Raw genomic sequence first — 24536 nt, forward strand, 5'->3', positions numbered from 1 at the left:
AGGGTCAATCCACTGCATGGTGAAGGTAGCATGCATCATTGATAACTGCCATGTTCTGGGTCAGAGTGATCGAGCTCCTGCCAAGGGAGCAAGAAAACACATTTTTGTTCTTACCGTACACAACCAGGACGTACTCATCCACCGACCGTCCATACTGATTTTCTCCTTCACATACATAGGTCCCATTGTCCATCATGCTCAGCCGTGGGATTGTTAATGCTTTACCCTGAATTTCTGTCCTGTCTGGAAGTGAATCGTTCAGGCGAGTCCACTCAACACTTTCAGGCCTGCAGAGATAGAAAGGGTCACATTTTAGATTTCACAGAAGGAAGTATGTGTTATATGAGAAGAAAATAAGTGAGCTCATCTATAGCCTGATGTACCTGTCCAGAAACGCAAAGCATTCTAAGGCAGTTAGTGAGCAGACATCTTAACAAGGGATGCAGGTCTGTCATGAGGTTCTCTTAATGGACACACCAAAGCTACAGAGGTACACAGTGTGAAATCATTGGACCAGGAGACACATTTTTCATCCAAACTTCAGTCTACACCACTTCTTCTCCAGTTTGAAACCTAATGAAGGACGAGGGATGGTATGCTGAGTGGCTTCTATGTTAACAATCAATTATCTTTCACTTTTCTTCCTTTGAAAAACACAAAAACTGGAGGATGTACCAAAACCCTTCTTGATCTTCTATTCCATTTCCTAGCCCACCCAAACTATTTCTTTGGTTTTGAGTACAGATGAGTGGATCCTAAGCCAGTCAATGGCTACTATTTATCTACAGCTCACGCAGCAGTTATTGGGGTTTCAAGGCAATTTGTTTACATCAGTGGAATATTTCCAGTCCTGTGAATGGATGAAATGATGAACCCTGAATTCCTTACAAAAACAACATCCCTTTCTCAATAAACTGTAGAAAAAACTGGAAGCCTTTTCAATCTAGCTTATAAATTGTTGTATGCCTAATGTCAACACAGGCCCCTAAGGCGCAATTTCCAAGTACACTGCTAAGGAATAAGTTGCAATTCTTTGTCTGGAAAAATGTTTTCTAACATTTATTAATGGCCAATGTATTTAGTCATCTTAAGTTTTCCACCGTCTGTGCTGTAATTTCAGGCTCTGACACTCCACTAAACCTGATTCATGTGCTAAGCACTCTGTATAGTAACACTAAACCTTCAGAAAGTAAACATATTAAACTGGGTCTTTATTCTACTCCAGGGAGTGAACAGGAACTTCTCCAAACACATGACAATGACAACATTAAAGGGTACAATAAGTTACAACCAAAGGCCAGAAGAAGAGCTCCTGAGTTAACCACATTGCAGGTCAACATCAGTCCACAGCACAACATTTACTGAACTTTGACGGCTTCCCTACCATCATTGTGGCCTGCATGAACATCCCGTAAAAAACAGAGAAATATTTATGGGTAGCTAAATGTTATTGTGATTGGATATATGCATCAACCTTACAAGTGTGCCTTCAAAAAGATAGCAGTGGTCCACTTTGATTTATAACTGAGGCACAGAGCAGTAACTGATGAGTAAGAAGCAATTTGAACAGGAGAGCAAAAGAACAATTTTTTAGTTTAAAATGAAGAGGATTTGAAAGGAGCAAAACTTGTAGAGTTGGCAATGCTTGCAACTGTGTGACACACTCAACCATCACTGTTGAACTGCTCCTGTAGAGGGGCAATGCTCAGCAGAGGGTGCAAGCCAGACTGACGTTGGTGTCCAGAATGCCTTACACATGTTTTAATGGAGACATCCAGTTTGAGAAAGATGTGCACATCATGTCATCATTACTTACAAGTGGATGCCATGCATGGCACCCCTTTAGAAAATGACCCAAGGCTGGCTCACTTTATTGTCAGATGACTTGTTGTCCTTGTCATGACTTTGTGCAGTATATCTGCTTATAACAAATTGGCGATGGTGTCATGCACCACAACACCCTGACAAATAATATCAGGTGGCAAATGACGACATCCCGTCATGAAATTATTGCACCTTAGACCTGCTCACAACAAGTTGGTGATGGTTTTACACAACTGCTGTCCTAGTAGGGTGAAGTTCCTAAACATTCAGATTATACAATAGTATATATTGCCATGCATATGTGAATAGAGTGGCCATTAGACCTGTGCAAGATGTGGCATTTATCTCTGATGATGACTCAACATCAATCCTCCAATAAGGAGAATCGTTCACTCATAATGATTGGAGGTCATGAAATATGTTACATTTCTGTAGACAGTGAAAAACAATGTTGTAGGTGTTGCACTAGCCTGTTGCATGATTCACAGGTCACATATGAATGTTGCTCCACTGTGCCCACTAGATCTTTCCCAACAGCGATTCCTTATCATCACTGTCACTTGCAACATCTTACTTTCACAGCCATAGGGCCAGTGTAAGCCAAGATATGTCAAGCTAATTACCAAACTTCACAAAGACTAATGTTTTGAAGTGCATCAAATTCACTTTTTTGTTTTAATCTAATCCAGCACAGACTCCATTACACAGAACCCAGGAGTGGGTAGGCAGCCAGTTGGCCGAGGTCTCCAGGACTGTGACTTTGCTTTTGACTTTCGCTTGTACGATTTTAATCTCCTCTGATTGCTATACTCTGATTGATTGTTCAAATTTCTATAGTTCATCAGTTAATAAATGGACAGATATTGTTGGTTTTCATTTCTGTTTAATGAGTTTCTACCTTGTTCCCTGTGTGTTTTAACAAAAATGTATTTATATGTGCATCAGTTCTGCATTCTGTAATCAGTGTAATCTATACTTGTGTTTTGACTGACAATTGTTCACAGCATTCTGCGCCTATACTCAGTGAAGAGCACTATACAAAAATAAGTTCTATCTATCTATCTATCTATCTATCTATCTATCTATCTATCTATCTATCTATCTATCTATCTATCTATCTATCTATCTATCTATCTATCTATCTATCTATATGCTGCCTTTCACATCTATCTATCTATCTATCATATGCTGCCTTTCACATCTATCTATCTATTATATGCTGCCTTTCACATCTATCTATCTATCTATCTATCTATCTATCTATCTATCTATCTATCTATCTATCTATCTATCTATCTATCTATCTATCTATCTATCTATCTATCTATTATATGCTGCCTTTCACATCTATCTATCTATCTATCTATCTATCTATCTATCTATCTATCTATCTATCTATCTATCTATCTATCTATCTATCTATCTATCTATCTATCTATCTATCTATCTCTTATATAGTGCCTTTCACATCTATCTATCTATCTATCTATCTATCTATCTATCTATCTATCTATCTATCTATCTATCTATCTATATGCTGCCTTTCACATCTATCTATCTATCTATCTATCTATCTATCTATCTATCTATCTATCTATCTATCTATCTATCTATCTATCTATCTATCTATCTATATTTTATATGCTGCCTTTCACATTTATCTATCTATTATTGATGAGGCTTTTGGAAGTGTTGTAAAATGTCTGTGTCTGATTGACTATGTCTGATTAATGTCCAATTAGGACCCAATTGTATCAGTAGTAAGTATGATGGAAATGGAAAACTAATCATTTATAAAAGTGGGCACACTCTTCTCCCTTTTTTATTTAATTATTTTAAATGCAGCCATGTAATGTCCCCCTCTGAAGCAGCAGGAGTAACCACTGTGCCACCATGCTGCTCGGTTTCATTTTTAATTCTCTCTACATTGTGATCTGCCAAATATCTTGCGTCAAAAAACTAGACGCTACTACAAGCTTATCTGGATTTGACAACAGTTATTGGACCATCAAGTTCTGATATTGTTAATTAAAAGGAGCAACTCCATAGACAATTAAGAACATACTATCCATTATTTGTTATAAATGTTAACATTACAAAATTATGCGTATTTGTGTATTGTTTGCTTGTGGAGACTAATGCAAAATAAACTCAAGGGTGCAGCTCAAACAGTTTGGATGCCTTACACCCTACAGAAGAGTCGACTTAGAGTCGCATTCCTTCGTCAAATGCCCCCCAACCATAGTGAAGAGGGAAAGAAGGAGGTTTCACTTCAGCTGCCAGCATTAGGGCATTTTGGGGAGCAGTTTATTGTGTGGCTATTTAATTAAAGTCGAGGTAAGGTGGCTCGAGCTGGAGTGACAATTAAATAATAATAAATAGCTGCAAACAGCTGTAAAATCGAATTACCGTGGTGCTTTCAGGAGACTGCAAGATTAACACAGCAACGTTGGCTTTCAAGTGTGGCAGAGTTATCTGAAATCAAGTTAATGGAACCCACTTTTTATCTCTGTTTTTTTTCTGTGTTTAGTTCTTTTTCTTTTCTGCTCCTTTTGGTGTTTCATCTTTATTAAGCATTTAAATCTATTTAATTCAATTTACTATTCCCAAGTGGCGTTGGATTAGAGGTAGCAGCTTGAGACCTCAGCGTATGAGAAGAGGGGAGGGACAGAGGGGGTCTCCTGGTCAGGGACGTCATCCTCAGCTTCTCTTTCTGTTATGAGAGCTTCTGAGACAGAACTGCTCTTTGGAGTTTCTCTGTAAGTAGTAGTGTGTGATTTTAGTTATTTTTATCTTTTCAGCAGCTGTCAGGACTCACACTTCAGTCACTCACTTGTGTGAGATGCTCCTTCTATGAGATGTGCAACTTTGTTAGTCTGCTAACCCAATCCGCCTAACAATGTTCTTCTTTCATCTTTTTTTAATTAGGCTCCTTCAGATTTAAATTTTTTAGCTCTAAGATGAATGGCTTGGTACTGATGCTCTATAATGTGCAGAATCATCAAGCATGGTGCACATTAGCAGAGTTTCCTGCGGTTTCATGGGGTTTTATAACACCTGGATCAACTGTGCTGGGAGTCCAAGAGAAAGTTACACTTTGTGCTCTCGCTTAAAGAATTTCATTTTCCTTGTATTATTGCTGTTTTGATTAAAAGGTTATGAATCCGTGAACAGATTCTGAGCAAACAGGTACTAATTGGTATAGGCAAAAATGGGGGCCCTGTTATAGGATTAAGAAAAGAAGCAGGCCGGGAAATAAGGCAAGTTTGGTCTTTCCTGTGTGGAACATACTAAAAGTAATGAGCATATTAATTTTATAATTCTATAAAGATATGACGAGGTCATTACTACCCATCAATCAAATCTTACATATCATTAATTACTGGTCTAATCCTCATCCTTACTGAAATAGATTTTCTCCTGTTCTAGATGTTAGAATGTCCCTTGTTTCTGAATGCGGCTCCAGCTCGAACATTTACAGATCAAACCCAACTTTCAATATCTGTCGCATCAACATCTTACATCAAATCTATACTTTTCTTGATCACCCTGGTACATGTGTCAAGAGTACTATTTCTGGATTTTTCTTCAGCGTTCAATACCATACAGTCTCACATACTGATTGGAAATCTGAATAGTATGAATGTAAAGCCATTTATCACATTATGGATTCAGGACTATCTTTTAAATTGTTCACAGCCAGTCAAGGTACAGGACGCTTTATCAAAAGTCATTCATTCAAACACAGGAAGTCTACAGGGTTGTGTCTTATCACCATTACTATTGACTCTGTACACAAGTGACTAAGACAGAACAATGACCACTGCTCCATGATCAAATATGCGGATGACACCATGCTCATAGGACACACATCTGAGGAGGATGAATAATAATAATAATAATTCATTACATTTATATAGCGCTTTTCTCAGTACTCAAAGTGCTATCCACACAGGGAGGAACCAGGAAGCGAACCCACAATCTTCCACAGTCTCCTTACTGCAAAGCAGCAGCACTACCACTGCGCCACCTGTGAGGACACATGAAAGCCACTATCTAAAGAAAGTAGACTGTACGGTAAACTGGTATAATAAATACAGTGGAACCTCGGTTTTTCGAGCATAATTCGTTCCGGAAACGTGCTCATAGTCCAAAGCACTCGTATATCAAAGTGAATTTCCCCATAGGAAATAATGGAAACTCAGATGATTTGTTCCACAACCCAAAACTATTCATATAAAAATGATTAATACAAAATTTAAAGTAAAAATACATAAAACTAATTAACCTACACTTTACCTTTGAAAAGAATCATGGCTGGTGTGAGTGAGTTTCTAAACTCTTGTGGGATTGCACCCAACGGGACGACACGCGGAAGAGCGTCCCAAAGCAATCGCAGTCTCCCAGCGCTGTAGCAGTTCGCCGTAAAAGCGAATCCGAAAATATCGCGGACATGCTATAAGCGCCTGCCATCGATGGGTGATACAAGGAACAAGGAACATTATAAATGTGCAGGGCCCTGCCTGACTGCTGTATCTAAGTATAAATAACCGCGCTGTTGCTGTTTCAAGCTGAATAAAGCTGGTGTTGCTAAAGTACTGAGACTCAGCTTCTTGTTTTAGGGTGCAAGACGGGGACTCACACGTCACAGCACACATGCGCGCGCGAGCACACACACACACACATGAGCGCGCGTGTGCACATACACACACGCGAGCGAGTGAGCACACACACATACACACACGCACACACAATCACAATGCTAATGCTGTAGTAAACAGTATACGCTCGTACGGATGTTGACTATATGAGTGAGACACGCCGACTCAGACGGAGAATAGGAGATGATTGCCCACAATCCCGCAGCGAGAGAGAGAGAGAAGAACCATCAACTCAGTTGTGATCACATGACGCTCAGCAGACAAAGCATATACATACTGCTCGTACTGCAAGACCTCGCTCGTTTATCAAGTCAAAATTTATTAAAAATTTTAGCTCGTCTTGCAAAACACTCGTAAACCGAGGTGCCACTGTACTTTCTCACTCTGAACGAATAAAGGACCAAAGAAATGATATTTGATTTCAAGAGACAGAAATCTGTATGTCCACGTATTGTTGTTCCTGGGGAATGAGGTAGAAACAGTAAATGAATATAAATACTTAGGAACTAACTTAGATAACAATCTTAACTGGAACGCTAATACAAAAAAAATATTCTCCAAATGCAATCAGTGTTTATTTCTCCTCCGTAAACTCAAATTATTTAAAGTAGACAAGGACCTCATGTTGTCCTTCTATCGCAGTATGATTCAGTCTGTTATCACTTTCAGTTTCATTGCCTGGTTTAGTAGTCTAACAAACCAAAAATTTAAAATTGCTCCAGCAGATTACTAAGCATGTAGCTAAAGTTATTGGGACTGATGGAGATGATCTGACAAGTGTGTGTCACAGGACAAAGCTAAAGAAACTAGAAGTAATCTCAACTGACGACAGACATCATTACATGCAGAACTTAACTTCAGTAAATCAGGACGAACAGTCGCTTTGAAAACCCACACAAATCACTCCAGAAACTCCTTTCTTCCTAGTGCCATACGACTTTTTAATAAGGAATATCGGAGAAAATGATTAAGGTTTGATATGTATCCTGTAACAATATTTGTGCAGATATGCATTATCAAACTGTCTTACCTTAACCTGTCTTGTCTCTATCTGTTTTGTTTCATTTCTTTCTGTCTTATTATATACAACTGAGAAGGCAAATTTCATGTTTTCTTGTGTAAACAGGACTACATAAAGCAACCTTGAACCTTGAACTTTGACAGCATAACGTTTTTAGAATTATGGAAAAAAACGTTTTTTTCAACACATTTTGAGCTGTTCCATCACCAATTATGACATCCAGTGTACACAAATCTTCTGGTATCCCAAGCTACTCTCTATCTTCTGGACAGTGAGGTGCCAAATTACTCCAGTGTCCATTGCAATTTTTCTGATGTCACATGTCAACTCTTTCTCTCACTCTCTCTGATAATTGCTGTAATTTTTCTGATTTTAACGTGTCGATTCTCTCTGGTGAGTTCATTGATTTGTTCATTTGCTCTTCTCAGTAAAGGCAGCTTAAGGATGACCAATAAAAGACTGGGTGATGAGGTCTATGATCCCATCTTCCATTAGGTTTACCAATGATCTGACTCTGCTTGCACCCATAGAGGTTGGATAAGAATGCCAGATGGGACTTTCCTTTGTCACCACAAATCTATAAACAGACACATCCTTTATCTCTTGCACAAAGCTACTATAACATCAGTGAGCAAGGAGACATCATTTTCTGTTTTGGCCGGAGACAACAGATGTACCTACTGATTACAATGTGTCACTATTGTCAGGCATATCTTGGTAATTTCAGTCTTCTGGTTGCTGTTCGCATAACTCATGTACAATAATGGGGCCTGATTGGAAATCCACATGACCACCGAGCGTGAGGGACGTCATCTTGTCCTGAACTGCTCTTTTCTGTAGCCCTGTGAGTGCTACAGTATGCTTGCATGCCATGTGCGAGTTGCACGACTGTCCCCAGATCACAGACGCACTTTCACAATGAGCAGTGCGGACTCTAGCAGGCCCAAGTACAGATGAAGCAAACGTATGCTTCTGCCACTCAGATTATCTGCTTTTTTATGTATAGTGACACTTCATTCTGTTCCAAACCCATTTTCTAAAGACTCAACAACTTTCTGGGTAGGCTCAAAAAAAGCCACCACATGGAAGAGGAAATCTGCCCTGACTCAACATTAAATTTCAATGTCATTCATCTCAGATATACATGGAGACTCGTGCCAAGCTTTTATTCTTCTTGTACTGCCAGCTGCCTGTCAGACTGCCATTCTAAATTTTAGTACCCAAGCTTGATTCAGAAATTATCTGCAATAACGACTTGCGAAAAGTCATTCTTTTGTCCCTAAAGATTTTCTTTTTTTCTGAAATATGTAGAGCTTTAATGGAAAAATCTCACAAACCATTGGTCTGCTCAGTTTTCCTTTACTACATCATGTAAAGAATTGGGAACGAGGCAGGAAACAGCTCTGGGGAAGGCTTCGGGTCTTCAATTACACAGAGCAGGCCAATGTAAAATCACCAACTAACCAAACGTTCATGTCTTTGGAACACACGCAGAGCAAGTAATGATAGGCTTGAGAATTAAATCCTTGTTGCTAGAGCTGTATGTCACCTGATATATGTACGGGTGGAAAAGCATTATAATCATGTGAAGGGTTGATAATCAACCAAACTGTTTTCTACAGCACATGCTGGACGCCATATTAAGGTGTTTTATTTTTGTAAGTAGAGTAGTGGATGGCATTACAGGTTCACAATTATGAAAGGGAAGGTAAGCATGGCACGAATCCATTCAAACATAACTATTTTAATTGAACCCTTGTATAGTAGACACCAGCTCGAAGTGTTTTACAATGTCACAGCTACATGTGCAGTCGACAACTGGAGAATAATAAGTGACTTAACTCGGGGCCACAAAGGGACTGAACTACAAGCATTTTCATGTCACACTGATTTAGGCACAAAACATATGAACTTAACTGAAATGCATAGTGCAATAAGAGCATAAGAAATTTGGCAAACAAGAGGAGACCATTCAGTCCATCTAGCTCATTTGTTTGACATTAACAGCTACTGTCATGCATGTGCACCAGGTGATCGTCTTCCAGGCTCACCTGAGATATGTGGTACCACCCCGAGACAAGAGAGGGCACTGTTGCTAACAGTCTTGTCTCCTTTTTCCCTCACAGAGCAGAGAAAGCGCTCCTTGAGGACAACAGAACCAGAGAAGTCCCGTCCTTTATAAAAGGGAGACGTCCTTGGAAGGTGGCATCTCATTTGTTCCTGAGAGCCTGACTGTCAGGAACGACTTCAGGCTTGTAACAACAGAGAATGCCACTAAAGGGTGATACATAGCCTGTATTATCTCAAAGGCATCATTATGCACCTGTTAAGTTTGTTTTTATATTTTTCTTTGAATTATACAGAGTCTGCCCAGTTGGAACTCCAGCTGTCTTGGGACTCACTCTGCCTTTTCACTACAATGTCCCAGTATCTCATCCAGATACGTCTTAAAGATTGCGAAGGAAGTTTTTCTACATCTAAACTACATGTCTTGGTAGTTTATTGCATATTCCCATAACTCTTTGCGTCAGTGTTTAATGCACGTCCCTTTAATTTCAACTGCCATCCCGAGTATGTGATTTAACGTTAATTGAAGGAATTCTGCTGGATTTACTGTATCAATGCCTTTGAGGATTTCGAAGACCTGGATTAGATCCCCACACAGCCTCCTCTGCTTCAGACTAAACAGGTTTAATTCTCTGAGTCTGTCACAGGAGGACATATCCTCAAGTCCTGGGGTGTGGATTCAAGTGCTTCTATGTCTTTCTTGTGGTGTGGGCACCACAATGGCACACAATACGGTCTTTACGAGTACATTATATAGTCTGAGCATGACATAACATTTAACAGTTTTATGATATAACATTTTTTTTGCCTTTTTAATCACTTCTGTACAGTAGATGATGAAAAGGCTGTGTCAACATAAACCCCAAATCCTTTTCAGAGGTTGCTTCCTGTAGCTCAGTGTCTCCCATCTTTGCAAAATGCAAAATGCAAAGGTAGAGCTGCTCGAACGCAGGCTGGCGCATGAGTGAGGAGGGCCCTGCCTGGCTCCCTACTCCTGACGTCATGCTTTTTGCCCTTCACCACACATATATAAATTAGTTAGTTCTCCATTTCCTTTCTAGATGTTCTCGTAATCCAGAATACAAGGTGCTCAATGGCAGTCCTCAGAAGCAGGCACACTTTGGAATTCACTTGCTTTACACAGAAGTGAGGAGATCAATGATAATGCAGATCTTCCCTCAGTTCTTGAATGCAAAGGACGGGGATGCCGTTTTATGGAGTAGGATTTCAGACAAAATGTTATAAATAAATATTAAATAAAGACAATAAAGATACTGTAAAATCTGACAATAAATAAATAAAAACACAATGATTGGGAAATGGATAGATTGTTGATATGTAAGCATAAATAATTAAACCCTTCATAAAAAAAAATTTTTCTTGGTTACTTTTTGATCAGTGAATAATCAGTGAAGTGCACACTCAAATGTTGCCCAGAATGAAGTGTAAAATGGCTGCTTGAATTCCAGAAGCTCTAAATTCGTCATCTGGACTCTTCTTCCAAAGTGTCTGCTGTAAATGTGGCCCTTGATAACCAAAAAAATAAAACCTTCACTCTATAAATGATCTACCAATCAAAACACAGTACTCACTAGAGCCCACCCTCGCAACTCTGACGAGTAAAATTGACAGTTTCATGTTGCATGAGGTGAACAAAAAAAAGGAGGAAGTAATTAAATCGACACATAAAGAAATAAGCAAAAAAAAAACTCTCATCCATCCATCCATTTTCCAACCCGCTGAATCTGAACACAGGGTCACGGGGGTCTGCTGGAGCCAATCCCAGCCAACACAGGGCACAAGGCAGGAAAACAAACCCTGGGCAGGTTGCCAACCCACCGCAGGACACACACACACTAGGGTCAATTTAGAATCGCTAATCCACCTAACCTGCATGTCTTTGGACTGTGGGAGGAAACCGGAGCGCCCGGAGGAAACCCATGCAGACACGGGGAGAACATGCAAACTCCACGCAGGGAGGACCCGGGAAGCGAACAGCGCTACCACTGCACCACCGTGCTGCCATATGTTTAATTAATAATGTTCAAATATCATTGTGTTTTTATTGATTTATTGCCACATTTACAGTACCTTTTGTGGAAGCTAAGGGGCGCCATGGAGTCCCAAACACTAGACACAACTGACATGAACACAGTCATGGGTTCAAATAAAGGATATTTATTATTCACAATACCTTCCTCCTCAAAACAGTCACAAATAACCAGGCGTTCTCTTCCTTCTCTATTCTTCTTCAGAGTCCTCACCAGACTCCGACATGATCATGTGAGGTCGAGTGGCTCCTTTTATCTTGGACCTGGGAGTACTTACAGTACCAGGAAATGTGACTCTCAGCAGTGCCCTCTGGTGGCACCCACGGACCCCAGCAGGGTTGCCTTATGACACTATGAGTCCCAGCATGCCCTGCAGTTGTCCATGTGTGTACCTGCCTCCAGAAGTGCTGCCATCTAGCGCTTGGGGAACATATTTATGGAACCGAGCCTCCCTCTGTTGTTCTGTCATACTTGCCTCCTGGCCAGTTAAGGGAGTATAATCAATCTTGGCTGGGACGCCTGTCCCTGTGTGTGTTCCTTCACAATTTATTTATTTGTATATTTATTGAGTTAGTTGGTTTGGTGAGAAATGTTTCTTCATGCAGGTTGACAGGACCTGATATAAATGGGCAGACACATTTCAGGTGTCTACTATAAATAAGCAAAAAAAAGCCAGAAAACCAAGCATGGAGTCATCATTGGGAACCAACTGCAGCCTTTTATTGTTTAGCTTCTTCTGTTTGGTTATGTTGTTGAACTCCAGGCAATATGCATCTGTCCACCAAAGGAACTTCTTCAAAAATTCTACAAAATGCCAGCTGGAGAAGGCTGACCTGTCATTGCCTTTAATAATGTTAAGCCACTGTTAAGTTCATTAAATCTTAAAATACTGATGGGCAGCTCACAAACAACCATTCCACTAAATACCAGTCAATGAGGGCGGCTCTTAACAAGTACGTTGCTTCTCTAAACTCTCTCTGTCACTACATGGATCCATGTTTATATATTTAAGCTATTATATTTTAACACTGCATGGAAAGTTTAGGAGAGGTTCTTTTTTTTGCATAAAATTTAAGAAGTCCTCCTCCTACACCAAGAGGACAGGCAGAATAGGTTAACTGGTGACTCGATATTGGACTTGTGTTAGTAATAATAATAATCCATAATTCCTTAAATTTATATAGAGCTTGTCTTACTAATTGCCTTAGACAGTGAGTGGGGGGGCACTTTAACCACCACCAATATGTAGCATACAATACAATTTATTTTTGTACAGCCCAAAATCACACAAGAGGTGCTGCAATGGGCTTTAACAGGCCCTGCCTATTGACAGCCAAACCCGATGTTGTGGTCGGTCGGTGGGGGGAGTACTTCGAAGACCTCCTCAATCCCACTAACATGCCTTCCAATGAAGAAGCAGAGCCTGGGGACTCGGACGTGGGCTCCCCCATCTCTGGGACTGAGGTCACCTAGGTGGTCAAAAAACTCCTTGGTGGCAGGGCCCCGGGAGTGGATGAGATACGCCAGGAGTTCCTCAAGGCTCTGGATGTTGTAGGACTGTCTTGGTTGACACGCCTCTGCAACATTGCAAGGTGTTCAGGGACAGTGCCTCTGGATTGGCAGACCGGGGTGGTGGTCCCAGAAGGTGTGTTCCAACTACAGAGGGATCACACTTCTCAGCCTCCCTGGAAAAGTCTATTCGGGGGTCCTGGAGAGGAGGGTCCTTTGGATAGTCGAACCAGGAGGAACAGTGTGGTTTTCGTCCTGGTCGCGGAACAGTGGACCAGCTCTACACCCTTAGCAGAGTCCTGGAGGGTGCATGGGAGTTCGCCCAACCAGTCTACATGTGTTTTATGGACTTGGAAAAAACGTTCGACCGTGTCCCTCGGGGAATCCTGGAGGTGGGGGGCTGGGGGTGCTCTGGGAGTATGGGGTACTGGACCCCCTGATAAGGGCTGTTCGGTCCCCGTACAACCGGTGTCAGAGCTTGGTCCGCATTGCCGGCAGTAAGTCGAACCCGTTTCCAGTGAGAGTTGGACTCCGCCAGGGCTGCCCTTTGTCACCGATTCTGTTCATAACTTTTATGGACAGAATTTCTAGGGGGGGTCCGGTTTGGTGGACTCAGGATTGGGTCACTGCTTTTTGCAGATGATGTTGTCCTGTTTGCTTCATCAGGCCGTGATCTTCAGCTCTCTCTGGATCGGTTTGCAGCTGAGTGTGAAGTGGCTGTGATGGGAATCAGCACCTCCAAATCCGAGACCATGGTCCTCAGCCGGAAAAGGGTAGAGTGCCCTCTCAGGGTTGGGAACGAGATCCTGCCTCAAGTGAAGGAGTTCAAGTACCTCGGGGTCTTGTTCACGAGTGAGGGAAGAATGGCGCGTGAGATCGACAGGCGGATCGGTGCGGCATCCGTAGTAATGCAGGCTCTGCATCGGTCTGTCGTGGTGAAAAAGCAGCTGAGCCGTAAGGCAAAGCTCTCAATTTACCAGTCGATCTACGCTCCTACCCTCACCTATGGTCATAAGCTATGGGTAGTGACCGAAAGAACAAGATCACGAATACAAGAGGCTGAAATGAGTTTCCTCCGCAGGATGTTTGGGCTCTCCCTTAAAAATAGGGTGAGAAGCTCAGTCATCCAGGAGGGGCTCAAGAGTAGAGCTGCTGCTCCTCCACATCGAGAGGAGTCAGATGAGGTGGCTCGGGCATCTGATCAGGATGCCTCCTGGATGCCTCCCTGGTGAGGTGTTCCAGGCACGTCCAACTGGGAGGAGGCCCCGGGGAAGACCCAGGACACGCTTGAGGGACTATGTCTCCCGGCTGGCCTGGGAACACCTCGGGAGTCTCCCGGAAGAGCTAGAAGAAGTGGCCGGGGAGAGGGAAGTCTGGGCATCTCTGCTCAAGCTGCTGCCCCCATGACCTGACCTCGGTTAAGCGGAAGAGGATGAATGGATGGCTTGTCACACAGATGTGCATGGGGGGCCGTTTACAGGCTCATATAGTGCTATTTATCAGCCAGACCGGGGGCTGGCGCTCTCAACTGATCCTGTCTTCTCTTGTTCCACTGCAGTTCAGCTGAAGGGCCTGCCTCTCAGTGACATCACCACCAAACCATCCACTAACATCACTTTGGCCAACCTTGATGACATCACTTTTGATACCCAGAATTCCCCTTCCTGCCACATCAGTTCCTGTTCCGGCCAGCCTGACTCCACCTCTTCCTCCTATCCACCATATTTATAGAACAGACTCACCCTGTTAGTTCAGTTCAGTTGTGAACTCTGATCTGTAAAGATGTGCTTCTTTTAGTTTGCTAATTTTTCGGTATACGGGGTGGCAATCTCCAAACCTTTTTCTTGTCTTCTGCCTTATTTTTTACCACAGGCTGCAACATAACAAAATGTGTAAAAACTGAACATTCTTTCTGAAAGCATTGTATGCCACAGTTTACTAACTATCCATCCGTCCATTTCAGATGTTGCAGTTTAATTGCCAAAAATCAGAGAGTGCATAACATTACAGATACAAAAGTGTTATTGCCTCATAATTTGCAGTTCTTATCAGAATGGTTATCTTCAAATACTCTGATTTCTTTCTAAACCCCAAAGACATGCTAGGTTGATTGATGACTGTAAATTGACCCGGCATGAGTAAGTATGCTTAGTGTGAGACTGTTCCCTGTGATGGCCTGACATGCCATCCAGAGCTGGATTCGGACTTTCCACCCAATCTGCTAGGACTGGCTCTTCCTCGCTGATAACATAGATTCACAAAATAAATGGGTAGATGGATGGCTGCACCTTTTCCTCCCCACTGGAATCAATTTGATAAGAACAGTTAAATGTGATGAGACGCTTGTGTGGCAACAACGCTTTATATCTCTAAGTGGTACTGCAAGTGTAGGCTCTAATTTTCTGCAACACTGTAATTAGAAGGCGACAACTGTAAATGGATGGATGGATAGATAGTTTGTAAACTGCCAATTGTGACAGATTGGGCAGCTCTTTTAAAAGAAATGCAGAGACAATGAAGGGCTTGTGAAAATATGGGCTCATTAGCTAAGTGAATATGGAGAAGGCCTGGATATATCACCCCCACCACCACTACCTGACAATAAGACCCTGAAGTAACCTGTCTGAACTCTGCATTTGAAAAAGGCTGAACTTGAGATGGGTTATCTAGTTTGCTAAGAATAACTTGAGGTAGAACAGGTGAGAGATGTCTATGAACCAGAAAAGGCCTATGAACAAAGGAAACCTACACCGGTGAAAGGCGAGACCACTAACATGTTAAGGGGACCGGACTAGGCCAGCAAGGGGCAATAGATGCTTTAAATGGAAAGGGCTGCATCTGAAGTTAATTCTCCAAAGTTAAAAGCAGGTCATAGCAGACGAGAAGGAAGTCAGATGGATTTCCTCAACCCAAATGTTGGAAGTACATCTACAGAATATGGAGCAAGTGGAGCCCTCCTAAACAGTACACAAAGCTGGAAGCCATAAATATTTAAGGACTTTCAGATAAGAGATACTTGTTATATTTTCTAACTAGTAACCGCACACTGCACAATAACGTGCAGTGAATACAATGGACTTGAGCATTCAGTTTTCATCCTCTTTCGTTTAGCATTTGTTTGCTCAGAGGTTGATGCTCTTGGTGCTTCCTGAGCAGCTCTTCTTTTCTCCACCCTAGCGGCCCACTTTTTCTTTTCTTCCGTCAGCATCTTTTTGCATTAAGTCAGTGTTTGTGTTGCACTTACTTAGTATGTTTTAATCTGCCTCAAGAATGAATTTAGATATGAAGAGGTAGGGGAAATGATGGCGAAGGTGGTAGGGAATGAGAGCAGCACCCGTATGTATGCACCGCACGGCCACCCTGCTGACCACTGCAGAAAGTTGATTCTACAATAAAATAAAAATAAAAAGAGGAATAACATTGGAGGTTAATCATCACGCCGAAAGTGGATAGTAGACATCACGTAGTATATGTGTACCAAATTTCAGGTCAATAGGTCAAACGGTTTGCGAGCTACAGGTGATTTAAAATCCTGGACAGACAAACGGACAGCCATGGTAGCGTATTATATAAGAAGATATCTAGCATTTTATGATAATTCTCTGTATAATGTCTTTAAAGGATGGATTAGAACTGGTTGCTTAAAAGAAAAAAAACAGCTTTTTGGGTGTAAGATAAACTTTGCCTAAATAGGACTAGTCAAAGGGCATGAGGCCTGCACATGACAAGGAAATTGGCCTAACATTATGATTTGTCATTGGCCCAAAGTATATCAAGAAAGCATGAGACTGGAATGAATTCAGGTTAATACTGAGTCTCTTCTCATTCTTTCTATTCATAGACCTAATGGATCAGAGGCTGGGTCTCCGTCTTTTTCATTTCATCTAGAGACCAACGAGCTTACAAAGATGGCAGTTTAGAAACACTGAATGCCCACAAGTCAGGTTGTATCTGATGTTCCAGTCATTTCTTTACTAAATTAGGTATCATATGTGATCTATAATGAATGTATAAAAATGCAAACCTACTCTCCTGTTTATTTTGGTTTGTTACAAGATAATACATGTAAACATTTAAGGGTGGTAGGGGGCACTTGTGACAATCTGTTCAGGTGAACATCCATATTACTAACCGAAGGTTGTAAACTGGATATGGACGCAGGGCGCTGGGCGCAGGGCGCATCGAGGCGCACGCGCACTGCCGCACTGAAGCGCATCGAGGTGCACGTGCACTGCCGCACTGCAACGAGCCCGCCACAGAGAAAACAAAAACGAGAGGATTCAGCGCATATGTGAAGCACATTACAGTATTACAGTATGGAATCCCCAGACGGCCAAACTACACGGCGTAAACCGGATATGGACGAAGGGCGCAGGACTAAACTTGCTGTGCTCCACTCTGCCAGCAGTCTGTGTCAGCAAAGGCAACGGAATCATATCTCCACAAAACGAGACCGCTTTACTACAGATATGCGTATGTAATTAAATGACGCGCTCTGCCGTACTGCAACGAGCCCACCACAGAGAAAACAAAAACGAGAGGATTCAGCGCATGTGTGAATCACATTACAGTATTACAGTACAGAATCCTCAGACGGCCAAACTATACGGCGTAAACCAGATATGGACGAAGGGCGCAGGGCTGAACTTGCTGTGCTCCACTCTGCCAGCAGTCGGTGTCAGCAAAGGCAACGGAATCACGTCTCCACAAAACGAGACCGCTTTACTACAGATATGCGTATGTAATTAAATGACATGTCCCCAGACACACCCACCCTACATGTCCCCAGACACACCCACCCTCCATGATATGTCATCCATCCAGATATCGGTCGGAACAGAAACTGATTGCCATTCTTGGATTTCCGATTCGCTAGCGAATCGCGGGCTTACTAGTAATCAAGAGTCTGCAAGTGAAAATAAGGAGTTTTCAACGATAAGACACTGGGGTTCCAGGGACCACGGCAGCACACTGTGGCCTGGTGGACCAGACTTTGAAAATGATTCTGGAGATTATCCCACAGGTATTATAATCAAAGGGTGAGGGGTGAAAAACCACAATGAATGCAGAATTGGAGTTTTGGACAGTGGTTGTCTGATACAGACCGAGAGAAGCTGTAAAATTAGACAGAAGAGTTTTTATTTTAACAGACAGCATTTGTGCTATGCAAGATAGCAAGCGAATGATGAGACAGATGAGGAGACTGAAAATGAAAGTAAGGGTCAAAATCGGGAGACTGAGAGCTTGTAATAATGAAGCCAAATTATGAGACAAAAATCAAAGTCAAAATGAGGAACGCAAGGTCAAACACAAGGACGATCAAAGTAGTAGCAAGAAAAACATGAAGTGCAAATGTAGGATAGTGAAGTGCACATGAGGACAACCGTTTTACCCATCACGTTGTTACCGTCAGGGTCACAAGCACTGTGACTCTGTCCCTGACAACGGTGGCGGTGTCTTAACAACAGCAGATCAAAAGAGCAACGCTCATCAAAACTAAAATTGTGGCAGAAATGATGCAAAGTAAATTATACGGATCCAAATCACACGATATAGTACGGAAAAAAACATAAAAATTGAATTTGTTCCCACTTGGAAAGTCTCAAAAGCACAGAAATCTAACAGTGAAAGAGCAAAAAATGAAATAAATCATATTTCTTAATAATCACTTGTGAAAAGGGGCACTTCAGAAGTGGTTAGGATGTCCCACCTGAAAACCAAGGGAAAAACTTTAAGTAGGTAAATCTAGTGGTGTCGAGGTTTTACGTTATTTTCTATTTAACTGTTACCTTGTTGTGTTTCCTGTATTTATTTCATTGATAAATCTGTCATTTTAATGCACATTTAAGATCAAAGCAACTTTTAAGTGATACATAAAGGTGTCTGGCATTGCATTATGTAGAACAGCAGTATACAGAATGAAAACTTCTGGCACCATTTTACTTCTTTGTTAATCCAAGTGCAGAATGCTTCTTTGCTGCAAGTTCTCGGTCTGAGAGTGGACAGAATCCAACTGGCAACATGTTCCATGTACAAAAAGGAAAATAATTCCTTTTTGATTCCACAGTTGGTATTTAGTCCAGGCGGAGTTCAGACATTTTACTAATTCTGGGATTCAGTGTCCTATAAAAGGACACCAAAGGAACACTGCCTTCATGGGATGATGTCAGCCACTGTTTACATCATCACCGGATGGCACCATTGAACTTCAGCCTCCAGAAGGAAACGCAAGCACGTTAACAAGCCCCTGGCCGCATCCACGGTGGCAGCTGCTGGTCAAGAGACCCGTTGCCCGACTCAATTAAGCAGCTCCTGCAGTCTCCCTACAGACAGCAGATTTGTTGCCAGCGCTTCTTGCTGTGGATCAGCTTCGCCGGATATTAAAATGCCACTGCTCCGTTTCTCTCAAAAATTTTCTCATTAAAGTTCCTGATGCCCATGTCAAATCCATCCAGCATGCAAGGTCTGTTACAGTAGTGCAATAATCATTTTCTGAATACATTTCCTGCTTCATAAAACAGCAGTGCGCACCAAGCGTAAGGCTCCCTGACTTTCACACCCAGCTCTGCGTCCTCTTTCCTATCGCTGCCTTGTCAGATATGTAAGGTTGAAGAACAGTGCTACTTTTCACAGCAAACCTGTGACAAATGGTGCTATACAGTGTCACAGACATGATTTCATCCCCAAAACAGTTTGCAGTGATCACCACTAGCAATGATAAGATTTTTCTGGCAACAATGCCTCATTAACTATATGGCTAAAAACCCAACGTGAGCTTTCCAGAAAGAATTAAGGCCAGAAAGATGCTTGCGACTCGCTCACCCCTCTGCGGACCACACACCGACCCCTCACGGAAGCCCATAATCAATTTTTTGATTAAATTGTTTCACTCGATAAACCACTTTATTTATAGTCTCTACAAGACAAATGCGGGAGAGTATGGCTTTATTTCTTTCTTTCTCTTTAAATTTCTCTGCTGAATTACCATTAAAGATCCCAAGTGCAAGCCGGACAGCAACACGGTTTTATTCAAACAACAACAGTCCATTGCTTGTAGCTCATTAAATAAACACCCCTGTTTCTTACTTTATGCTATAAATATCATACATGAGACTGGATAGAAACACCTACGCCCCAATATCACCGCCTTTTGCTGGAAGCCAACATCCTGAACAGTAATAACACGATACACAAATGGCTCATCTTCAATAATAAGGCAATTTAACTGCTTACATGGACCAATAATTACAACCACTGCAGCTCTCAGTAATTCTGTGCATTATGTATACTTGAAGTGATGCATCCATATTGTATATAATTCTTGTCCATTATTACTTCATAACCAATATGAATATAGCAAGAGAGATTTTACTGCAACGTGCCTCAATAAAAAATGTATTAAAAAAACTGAATGTACATCTGCGCTAATATAGCAGAAGAAAGACTGCATTCATCCATTAACCTACCATGTAATGTGAGTCTTTAGAATGCATAAGGAAACTGAAGTACCAGAAAAAAATTGTATAGCTCTGGTAAAAATGTGCAATGACCACACGGTGACCAGGCCTGGATTTGATCCCAGGCCCATTGAGCTGCAAAGCAGCTGTACAAACCATTATGTGTGTGGGGGGGTTAGAGACATGGCACACCATTCAGTACAGTAGAAACAATGTCTATACGTAGTTCAGAGATGTCTTCCAAATGCAGTACGTCAACCAAACCATGTGCAACAGCTCCACCATAACAACTGCACTCATACCTTCATACAACTCCATCTATCACACCCCTTCAGTAATTTGCTATGCCGCAATAATGTCTGCATTTCTCTCAAAGATATGTATATGTCAGCAATGCAGCAGCCCTGCAGTTAGCTTAGTTGCTCCATACCTCCAGAAGAATGACTTTAACACTGACCTGGTACCACTTAGTATACTGTAGAGTATGAACGCTGCCATCAGTCATGTTTTGCACCCAAAATCATAAATGGTAGGTCAAATAGCAAACAGGCTGTGTATGTTAGTGTAGCCTGACATGGATGGTTAATTGTTATTTTACACCCAAAATGTCCACCTTCCCATAGTGTCATCAAGACTCTTTGCAGTGTTGGCTCCTCAGTGGTGGAATGAACTTCCTCTTGCTGTATGAACAGCGGAGACCCTCACTGTCTTCAAACGTCGTCTGAAGACACACTTCTTTAAACAGCACTTGGGGGACTAAAGTCCCCATACTTTTTTCTACCCTTTTCTCAAAAAAAAAAAAAAAATTGTACTAACTCCTAGTACTAACAACTTACTATTATTTTCTTCTAGCATGGTTTTGTGTACAACTTGGTCAGCGGTAACTTGTTTAATGACAGTAGATTTAATCCTAGCCTTAAAGACTGAAGAACAGTCGTAGACTACTAAGCACTGTGGTAAGTCGCTCTGGATAAGAGCGTCTGCTAAATGTTGTAAATGTAAATGTAAATGATGTAAATGTCATAACTATCTGCAATGTGAGCAGAGCAGTTCCGTTGGGGCCTATGGTGACTGCATTGCTGTTTCACATCTGTTGTGAACGGCCATCTCAAACATAACAATAGGGTGTGACGCCTACAAAAAGAGCCACAAATGCAAGTTAACTCTTTCAGGGCGGATGTCAACTTTTGTCGAAATTCAGAGCTGTGTAAACTGTGACAAAACTCGCCGTTATGTTTTAGTTCGACTCTCTTTAAAGTTAGCTTCATTGATTTAACTGAGATTTTCTGCATGTGCATGAGTAGCAAAGAGTAAACAACCCCTCATTTGGCATCGACATCTGGCGAGAGACCAAAGCAAATGCGCAAAGCAAAATACTCTGTGGGCAACGTTTTGCGTATCATATTGCTATGTCGGACTTGGAGTTGTCAGATTTTGATGTAAGTGATCTGGAGATCGAAAACGAAAGTGAGGGACCAACATTAGCGGATCGTGGTGCTGAACATGTCCGTATAGCTAATGCACCTGGTGGCTCTTATGATGACAAGAGGTACAAACCAGATTGCGTCAGACTGCAACTGCTACTGCTGCACGCACCAACAGCAGCCATTACATGCAGCAAAAGACATTTTATGCTGATTTATGTGTGAAACCATTGCTTTGTGTGCTTTCAGAAAACTGGAAAAAATATTCAACCCTCAAAGAGTTAAGACCTTCACTGTCCAGCCCAGAAGAGGCTTACCACAACTCAGCTTTTCCCCCAACTATTACTTACTGGCTTTGGCCTGTACAGGGCTAAAAAGAGAAGCTGTCTTTAAAAGTTCAACTTCAAAAATATATCAAAATATCTTACAAGAGAGAGAACCGTCAAATTTTGGCTTATTCTCTTTGCACGTGAAGAATATTTATTAACAAAATAGAAAGAAAAAACAAATGCTCAAAAGGGCAAAAAAGAGATGCCCAGAAGGCAAAGTCCCAATAAACAATCCAATATTAAAAAACCGAAGACAGAGCAGAAAAAGGCAGAAAAGAGCGTCTGCTAATCAACATAACATAAAAAAATGACTCAAATCAACTCCTTCACACTTCAATGTTCCACCATTGTGATTCTCTCACTGGCTCAGTGGCCCCACCCCCTGCGGTTCACCCACAAAGTACACAGAATGGCAGCACACTTAGAGTAACGGTGCACAAATAGTAAATTATATATACACATAACAGATATTACATGAAAAATAACAACAATTCAAAAACAACAGAAGATAAACACAAGCCAGAGAAAAAAAAACCCTGGCTGAAACACAACAAAACTTTTTATTACCAGGATGATATGGAAACGGCCTTTAAACAATTGTCTGGTTTACGTGCTTTCAAATTGTGAGAGGCTATTTTCTTGGTATCTTTATAGTGATGAAGTATTTACTAGAGAAAAGCTTTAAGATTTAAAAAAAAAAAATTCAAAGAACTACCTGATATCTTGGAACATTGGTTGGATAGACTTCTATCTTGTATTGATAAGAATTTTCACATCTATTTGCTTTTCTTTTTTAGAAAATTAAGTCATGTTGCTTAGAGAATATTATGTTCATGACAAACTCTCATAAATCGCCTGGGGGTCTAGCGATTATAACTGTACACTCAGTCAGCAATGGTTCATCCTGATGATGACCACAAATGCTGCTCCAGACTGGAGCTCATGCTCCACAACTGGCTGGTAGATTTGACTTAATAGAGAAAGAGTAAAAGATTTGGAGATACTCTGCTGACAGTTTCTCATTATAGAGTGTTCCTACAGCTGCTTGTGCGTCTCTTTACTGTTTTGAAGTCAGCCACCTACCTGTATTTAAAAAGAAAGCTTTCTCACTTATGAATGCATATGCCCTTGCTTGCTAGCATTTAACTCTTTACTGTGCGAGTGCCATATGGTGCTCTATTCAATTATTTTTTATGTGTTTTGACTATTTGTCACTATGACACCAGTTATTTCTATGCTGTGGTGTTGTGGGCTGGTAACATCACTTCAAGAAACGCCCACCAAATCAACAAGCTAATTTAAAGGGCAAGCTCAGTTATAGGACACATTCTGGACCCCCTGGAGGTTGTACAAAATGAAATAATTAAAACAAAACTAAGTGTCATTATGAATAATGCTGCACATCCTCTCTCTGACACACTAACACTGAGGACCTTCAGCCAACGAAATATTTAGCAGAAGTGTGTCAAGAAATACTACTGGGGTTCCTTTATACCAACAACAATATGTCTGCATAATGCCTCACTGGGACTGGGACTGCCAAATCAGAACTTTTCTTTCTTTTAAATTTTCACTCTTTAATGTCATTCTGGTGTGTGTTCAGACCACAGCGTGTGTGTGCATTATGTACTTACTTACTCATCTACCTATTTATGTATTTATTTATTTACTGAGCTTCTGTAGAAAGTCAAATTTCCCCTGGGCACAAATAATGTTCTATCTATCTATAAAGTTCTACCTGTCTGTCTACTTATAGAGTTGCCAGTGTCAGCTCCTGCTTACTTCCCTGCCTCGCCGATGCTGTTTTGAAAACAAATAACAAAAACAAGTACAAGTAAGTTTTTCAAATACTTCTCTAAACATTCAGATGCTTTTGCTCCTATGCAGGGGAAAAAAAGCAAAAAAATAAAATCCTTCAAAAGGGAATTTAAAAACTCTAAATTTTTCTATATAGCTTTGTAGTGGCAAAATAAAAAAAAAACAAAGTTTACTGGGAGCAAAATGTATCTTTTAATTACTCTCACACCTTAAAACGCAAAACTCTCAGTAGCTCCTCTTCCATTCACAAGGATGATGCCAGTAAATCTCAGTCTCCTGTCATCAGAAAGTTAGAAAGTTCTAAGATGTGGACAAAGTTACCAACAGATCCTTCACAACAAATCACAGGTCAATGGTATTATAATTCCCACAATT

The 24536-nt window shown here is 41.3% G+C and overlaps 1 protein-coding gene across 3 annotated transcripts in view; it reads right to left on the reverse strand.

The window, feature by feature from the left end:
* Positions 1–24536, reverse strand: part of cadm4 (cell adhesion molecule 4) — a 794942-nt gene that overhangs the window by 87512 nt on the left and 682894 nt on the right. For all 3 annotated transcript variants that reach the window (XM_028822885.2, XM_028822886.2, XM_051920761.1), the window contains exon 7: positions 115–287. In XM_028822885.2, coding sequence (XP_028678718.1) covers positions 115–287 — 173 coding nt within the window. The remainder of the gene's footprint in view (positions 1–114; positions 288–24536) is intronic.

The sequence above is a fragment of the Erpetoichthys calabaricus genome, chromosome 17, assembly GCF_900747795.2.
Source record: "Erpetoichthys calabaricus chromosome 17, fErpCal1.3, whole genome shotgun sequence".
Lineage (NCBI taxonomy): Eukaryota > Metazoa > Chordata > Cladistia > Polypteriformes > Polypteridae > Erpetoichthys > Erpetoichthys calabaricus.